Source organism: Rosa rugosa, chromosome 3 (assembly GCF_958449725.1).
Source record: "Rosa rugosa chromosome 3, drRosRugo1.1, whole genome shotgun sequence".
Lineage (NCBI taxonomy): Eukaryota > Viridiplantae > Streptophyta > Magnoliopsida > Rosales > Rosaceae > Rosa > Rosa rugosa.
The window spans coordinates 17,977,888-17,985,926 of NC_084822.1; the positions used below are offsets into that span (position 1 = coordinate 17,977,888).

The 8,039-nt window shown below is 45.8% G+C and overlaps 1 protein-coding gene across 1 annotated transcript; it reads left to right on the top strand.

Annotated features, from left to right (window-relative positions):
- The first annotated feature begins 1,474 nt into the window (after positions 1–1,474).
- On the top strand, positions 1,475–2,743 carry LOC133740975 (long-chain-alcohol O-fatty-acyltransferase-like). Its single transcript, XM_062168910.1, has one exon. It carries the CDS (start codon positions 1,507–1,509, stop codon positions 2,599–2,601), a length of 1,095 nt encoding a protein of 364 aa, XP_062024894.1. The 5' UTR covers positions 1,475–1,506; the 3' UTR covers positions 2,602–2,743.
- The last annotated feature ends 5,296 nt before the right edge of the window (positions 2,744–8,039 follow it).

Below are 8,039 nucleotides of genomic sequence, written 5' to 3' on the forward strand. Positions count from 1 at the left end.
AAAAAAAAAAATTAAACAAACCAACACATTGTCAAAGAAATAAAAAAAAAAATACAAAACTGTTCTTCGTTAAAAAAGGAAGAAAAAAAAAAACTTGCCCTTTGTCGCTTCTTCCTTGTCCATCTCTTCTTCTTCTTCACTCCCTTTATTTTAAGATTGATCGTTAGCTTGCAACTGATCGCTTAATTAATATTTGCTAGTCACATTTACTGATTGGATGATCATATCACTGAAGGAGAAACGATCTTTGATCATTTAGGTTAATTTCTGGTTTTCTTTTTCTTTGAAAGCCGGACTGGTCATTAATATTTCAAACATTCATATGAGAATTTGATTGTCCATGTTTCCAGTTGGAGGGGTTTGTATTGTGTATAAGATTGAGAAGCCATCGAACAAACTAAAATATTTATATGTATGGAATATGAAAATTAAAATTACAGCAAGCATGTGAAGGTCATGTTGATTGATTCAAGTTGGGATTGTGTTATATTGATCTCGATAAAAGGAACATAGAGGAAGAGGTCATGCTGAGAAGAAGATAATTGAGAGATAGATAGAGAATAAGATGAGAGGCTGAGGGAAAAAAAAAAACAGTTGTGGGAGACGAATAACAATATTTTATTTTTTTATTTTTTAACAAGGTAATTTTCTATTTTTTTCTTGATTTTTTTTTAGGTGACAATTGCAGAGACGAAAATGCCCCTCACATGCTACCCAAATTAACGGAGAAATTGGGTGGAAAGTCTAAAATTTAACTATAGGATGTAAATTTGCAACATTTAGAAAAGTGAGGGGTGTAAATAATCAAAATTGAAATGTCAGGGGGTAAATCGGCAGTCATGAGAACAGTTAGGGGGTAATTTGGCTATTTTGCCTATATGAAACATAAAATTCAGAGCTCAACTTATTATTATTACCAGATTTGCTCACCTAAGGGACTGTGAGGGACAAATGAATCTAAACCACATGTATTAAATATAAAAGCAGAAATTATAACAACTTAAAACTGTGCATTTATTTTCAGCCGTCAGATTCATTTGTCCCTCACAGTCCCTTAGGTGAGCAAGTCTTTTATTATTACATGCACCTAACTAATTAATAGATAGAAAGATAAGGATAAGGCCAGAGCAATAAATTCAACCACTGTAATCGACAAAAATTAAAAAACAAAAACTTCAACCACATCAACGAAGCATCAAGTACTTCAATGGAAAATACAGAAGAAATGGGCGGCCATTTCTGTATGTATCACCTACGCAGCAGTCACCTAACTAATAACTAATAGATAGGAAGATAAGGAGTGGTAGAGCTATAATCACATCAATAGAGTATTAACTTCAACGGCGGCTATGGCTGCATGTAACATTGTAACCTACGCATTTTTCATTATACCACACTAGACAACCACCAAGACATTACTACTTCAACGTCCACACTTACCCTTTCTACTATATAAGATTGAGAAGTCGATCGATCCAGCTAAGAAAAGACCAGAAGAGATCGAAAATGGATGGTGATGAAATCAAAAATTTCATCAAGGTATGGATCATAGCCATTGCATCTCAATGTTATTGTTATTACGTAGCAGCAAGAATCCCAACAAAGAGCATGATGAGGCTCATCTCTATCCTCCCAATCTTGTACCTACTTCTCATGCTCCCCTTGAACCTCCACTCGATCCATCTTGGTGCCCCCTCAGCCTTCTTTCTTGGTTGTCTTGCCATCTTCAAACTCCTCCTCTTCTCCTTTGACTCTGGTCCTCTATCACCACCCCCAAAAGGACTTCTCCCCTTCATTTCAATAGCTCTTCTTCCCATCAACATTAAGAGACTCCCCAAAAGGCCTCGCTACGGTTACACTATCACAAAATTGGTGCCAAACAAGACAGCTTTGTGGGCATTGAAGGCCTTGCTTTTGGGTGAAATAATTCATGTACGCAAGGATTATAGACAAAATTTACATCCCTATGTACTCACATCCTTGTCCCTTTCCCACCTCTACCTTGGTCTCGAAATAGGCTTTGCTCTGAGTGTAGCCTTGCCTCAAGCCATGTTTGGGTTCGAACTCGAGCCACACTTCAACGAACCTTACTTTTCCACCTCTCTTCAGGACTTTTGGGGCCGTAGATGGAACCTTGCAGTCTCAAACACTCTACGCCCCCTTGTATACCATCCCATAAGGCGTATATCTACAGGCAAGAGCGGAGCCACCTACGAGCCAATAGATACCTCAAAACCTCCGCGGGCTCCAGTTCTGCCGGTCATCTCTGCTTTCACCATCTCGGGTCTAATGCACGAGCTCTTCTTTTACTACGTCACTCGTGCGCGTCCCACGGGGGAAATGATGTGCTTCTTTGTCCTACAAGGTGTGTGCTTGGCAATTGAACTAGAGGTGAAGAAGGCGTTGGCTCATAGGGTACGGTTTCACCCGCTAGTTTCAGGGCTGTTGACGTTGGTGTTTTTGATTGCCACTACTGATTGGCTTCTTTTCCCTCACATAATCAGAACTGGTGCGGATGCAAAAAGTTTAGAAGAGTGTGCCATTATGGTGGATTTTGTGAAGGCCAACATTTCCCCATTGTATTATTGGCAGAAGAGTTAGCTAGCTAATACACTTGTTATTGACCTCCTATCTGCATGTTCATGCATGATTATCAAAATGATGTGTACTTGTGCATGTTAAATTTGCCAATTGGCTCTTCTTTCCCCACATAATCAGAATTGGTGTTGACAGAAAGATTTTTGAAGAGCCTGCAAGTATGGTGGATTTGGGGTAGGCCAGGATGCCCTTGCATTACTATTGGCACAAAAATTAGCTATCATTACTTGCACTACTTGTTACTTGATATGTGCTTCACTAGTTTCCCTTATCAAATTAAGTTCATTATCAACTGAATCCATGATCTCGGTAGAAATGACTGAGAATATCCAAAGCCGATTCGAGTTGAGTTTCAATAAGTACGTTAGTAGACTAAAAGCAAATCAAAAACTTCAACCATTGTAGCCCATGGGAAGTTGCAATATTCACAAGTATCCGGAGCAGATCTGAACCACAATTTAATTAATCAAAGAAATAGTAGATGAATCTGAATTTTAAGATGTGTCTTAGTTGATCGAGTGGCTTTATATCTTTGAGGTTGGTTACTAATATATCTTGATGCCAAATTCTTGCTACTGCATGCATTGTACGTGATCAGCGAATACTATGAAATTCTGTGGGGCTTTAAAAAACAAATTCTCCATATATGGATGATGTCTGCTTCCAATTAAAGAATTTCATTGTATAATTTGGCTCCTGTTTGGCTCCAAAACCAGTTGGCTTGCAAACTGTCTCTTTTGAGCGTGTGCGCAGGCGTGCCAGCACCGTGGGGTGCAGTCGTCGGGGTAGTCCCTTGACCTGACTTCTTCTTCAAGCGTTTGTGGACGAGGAGAGCACCAACCTCGCCACAGGGTTCTTCTCTATCCTTACGGATAAGGACTTTCTGCCTTACGGATAAGGACTTTGGGTGTGATCTCTTCGCGTCACCGAATCGATACTTAGTATTGCAGACTAAGCAGAGCAATCACTGGGAAGTTTGGAGAAAGCACGGGTTGCGCTAAAGCGTGACTTTAGCTTCACTGGGTTGCGAGGGCGTTACCCTTGCTTCGCTGGTAGTAACGGTGGCGGTTGCGCTCGCAGTCGGCTCGCTGGGAGACTGGGACTGGAAGTACGGTCGCCGGGTTGGTCTGGTGATGCTGACAGTCGGCTCTTGGAGAGACTAGGACTGGCGCACGGTCACCGGGTTTCAACAAGGTTGAAGGTTTGCTCCGGGGAGGCTTTGTAATCGCTAGGATTGATTGATATGAGAGAGGTTTTTAATTCGTCCTTGAAACCTGGTATATATACCTAGGGTTTTGACTGCTCCTTGTTGTAGAAGGATTATTGATTGAAGTTTCCTAGTCAATCTCTGCTACTTGACTCCAATAAGGTTTCGTTTTCCTCATGGATTCCGGAATGGGCGAAGCTGTAACCCAAACCCTAGTAGGCTTATTTTTGGGCCGCAGGTATCGGCCCGCTGTGCTAGATCCACTAAAGGATATTGCCAAAATTACTTTTGGGCTCAAACATTGCCCCCCAGGCCTCGAAATCAGGCTCATGAAAATGTAACTGATTGAAGGGGACTAAAACGACGCGTTCAATGCTTGAAACGATGGCATTAATGAGGGTTGCGTCCTTTCGCTCGCGAAACGCCTTTCTGTCGTATCGTTTCCCTCACAAAATCTCTTATTTAAATCCGCAGCCACTTCAGACCTGTCACATCAGAAACTCTTTTAGTCTCCTAAACCCAGAAACCCTCTTTTGCACACATCTTCCTCTTCGAAACCCAGAAATGGCTCCCCCGAAAAAGATAGTTATCGATCAAGAAGAAGAACTGAATGAACAACCCGCCCATTCTTGGGGAGCCAACATCGGTGCCAGCCTGATCCTCCAGACCATTATCCAGAGACCCCTGCTCCTCAGACTCTCGAACAATCATGCCGGACTGGGTCCAACGCCGCGGGATTCTTTCCCGGCCGACGCCATCGCCTTCTATGGCTTACCTGTTCGCCGCCCCATCCCAGTCCTCCGAAGGACTCCTGGGGATTTTACCAGTTGGAGTGCCCCTAATCATCGATCAAAAATAGGGCATTGGCCATCTTTTATCAGTGCGGCGGAGCTTTCCTGGTATCGTGAAGCGCGAGCTCGAGATCTGGCTCGCTGGAACGCAGCAGGTATCACCCATACTATCGATCTTTGTTTTCGTCTTCCGCGTGGTGGCAATCGTTCGCCACTCGCTGCCTTTCTCTGTTTTTGGAACACCGCCACCAACACCTTCGATTTTCGATTTGGCCAAATGAGTATCACTTTATTGGACATTCTCACCATCACTGGCCTACCCATCGACAGCGAGCCTTATCTGCATGGCCAATTCGACTCTGATACTTTTACTTCCACCATGGCCCAACATGGTCGCAGCGCTCATAGCGGCTCCTATCCGCGGTGGTTGGCTTATTACCGCCAGGAGCACAATGCGACTGGCGGGATTGCTTTCTTGGAGTACTGGCTCTGTAAGTTTATCTTCTGTACTTCCTCCTGTAAGCCCACTGGTGCCTGGACCTTTCTGGCAACGGCCCTCTACAACGGTTGCCGCGTGGGGTTAGGACAACCAGTGCTGGGTGCCCTCTATCGCACTTTGTACCAAGCCACAATGCATCCCTTCGAGACTGGCATTTCTGGCCCTTTTTGGATTCTTGACTTCTGGATTCAAATTTACTTCCCATATTTTCGTCGCGACGACATCCCATTGCTTCCACCTACTGATCAACTCCTGGGACGATGGCTCAGTCGCGATGAAAGGTACACATCCCCTCCTTATTCTGAGTGCTTCACATACTTGTACCTTCTGCACGAGATGCCATACTGCGACTTAGTGCTGAGTAGAAGATTCCCGGCTCCGCTTGAACACGGATTTCTCCCTGGCGCCTCTCGCTACAGTGATCGCGCGCGCTTGGCCTTTCGCCGCGCAATCTCCTGTTCTGACATCAGGATTGCCGCTGACGAACTCAGTTACGAACTCTATGCTCCCAACCACTTCGCTCGCCAACTCGGCCTTGTTCAATTAGTGCCATTCCCTCTGTATGATGCTTGGAACTATAACACCTCTTGGCGTAGATTTGGGCCTCTTTCTGGGCCTCCGCCAGCACAAAGCACACTCGTACTGGTTGACCTCCCTGACTGGGCTAGAGAGATTGACTCTGTGGATGGGAATGAGGAAGGATACGAGGCATGGTGGGCAGAAGTTTCTGTTAACTGCTGGAGGCAACAGCATGATGAGCTATTCGCTGCCATTTTCGGGGAACTGCGATACCCCTACCCTGCCGACGTTGATCTACTTGCTAGCGTCCCTGAAGACGCTGCACAAGTTCCTCCTCCTGCTGCCGAGCCGGCTCCGCGACCCTCGCGAGCCCCACGTCAGGCCCAGGCTGGTATCGTAATCCGCGAACCCCCTCAAGAGGTAAATATCCTGACTCGTGTTTTGTCCTTTGTTCATTTGCTCTTCCCTTTTAATTCAAAATTTTGCTATTCCAGGGAAACGCTCCATCCTCTGGCAGTCGCGCAGCCAACACTTCCCAAGCCACTGGCCAGTCTGGGAAACAAAAGGCAGTAATGACAGAGCCTGAAGACAAAGAATCCTCCTCTGATGATGATGACTCGCAGACGGTAAGAACTTTTTGTTTGAGTAAATCATACTTCCTCCACGAATCAAACCTAATCTTCTGACCCCAACAGATCGCCGCCCTCTCGGCTCGGAAACGCAGTCGCTCTGATCCTCGAACTGACCTATGGGCAGAAGATGAACCAATCGCTGACCGACTGGTAAGACACAAGCATACTCAGTACTTGTTAGCAATCTCTTTCCATTCTATGCGACCATGTAACAATCCTCATTCGCAGGTTCGCCATAGGTCCTTGAGACAAACTGAAGAAGGATCTTCAGCTGTTGGTGAAGGCACATCTGCTTCCCAATCCCAAGCGCCAACTATTGTGAACAACTCTCCACCTCCTGCGGGCGCTGCCAGTAATGCACAGTTGGCCTTGATCCCAGTGCAGATCATAGATGATAGCTCGCCTGAGGCCGAAGATAGAGTACCGCTACCGGATGCACCTCGCAAGGAACCAAGCGATATACCTGTCCTGGAACAGATAGCGCCTGACTCAATTCCTATTCCCAGCGAAGCTAACCCAGAGGTAATGCCAGCGGTCGTTGTGCGTGAGCCCCCAGCCGAGGAGGTATTTCCTTTAACCAACTAATTCATTATTACTTCCTGGCTTAAATATTCTATTCTGACAATACCTTCTTCCAGCATCCAAATGCCTTCAACACTGAGGACGCTGTAGCTGAAGCTGTAGAGGCAGAAGCTGCTGAGCCCGCTCTTAATATGGTTGGTCAGGAACTTCTTCCCCCTGCCCCTCAAGTCACTGAAGCCGGAGAATTGGGAGACCTTCCTGAACCAATGCCAGAGGCAGCACCTGTCGCTGAACCTGCTGAGGCCCCTGTCGCTGAGCAACCAACTCCCTCCACTCTGGAAAGGTTAGCTCGTGTACTCGAAGTGACCCCTCCTGGGGTCGTAGATGAAGCTAGAGAAGGCCTTCGTCGCTTCCTGGGCCCTGATATCTTGATTCCTGGTGCGCCCGTGAGAGTCTTAGAATATTTAAGGGTACTTCTCAGCGAGGGAGCCATCACTGAAGATCAGTTCCAAGAGGTCGATCAACTGCTGCAAAATCTCCCTCAAGGGCTCAATGAGCGGGCAGTCGCGAACGCGCAGGCTAGGCAGACCGAGACGCACTATCAGAACCTCACTCAGCACACAGAGACCGCGCGCGATTTCTTGGGTGACCAAGCTAACCTCATCAGGGAACTGACGCTCGAAAGGAACCACTTGAGGTCCCAGATTCAGGCTTTTCAAGCCCGGTTAACTGACGTTACTACCAGGCTTACTCATGCGGAGCCTCAGTTAGAACAACCCCTCGCTGCCTTCGAGACGCTATCCCAGGAACTGGCTCAGGCTCGCGTGGCAGCCCAACAAGCCGCACAAGCTGTTGCGGATGCTAGTTTTCGTTTAGATGAACTTTTCCTTCGCCTGACCCATGCAGGCCGCAGACTTTTGGGCCTCTAGAATTAAGCCCATGTTTTGTATGAACAATAATATTATTATTAACTTAATATTTAGCCCACATTGCTTGGCCCAAATACATATCAACTTAACTTCTCGAACTGTTCAGCGCTTTAATTTGTTTTAATGCTTTTAAAACTGTTTGAAAAGATTGAAAAGATAATCTCGAAATGGAGCGGTTACCTCCTTGGAGACTGCCCCGCCTCCCACGCGCTTTCAATTATCTTCATTTCCGAGATCTTAGTATTTAACACCAATTGATACGCTCATTGATGGCAGTGAGAATATCACAACCACCCATCGTACGGTCAAGGCCACTGAGACTGGCACTATAAATACCTGCAC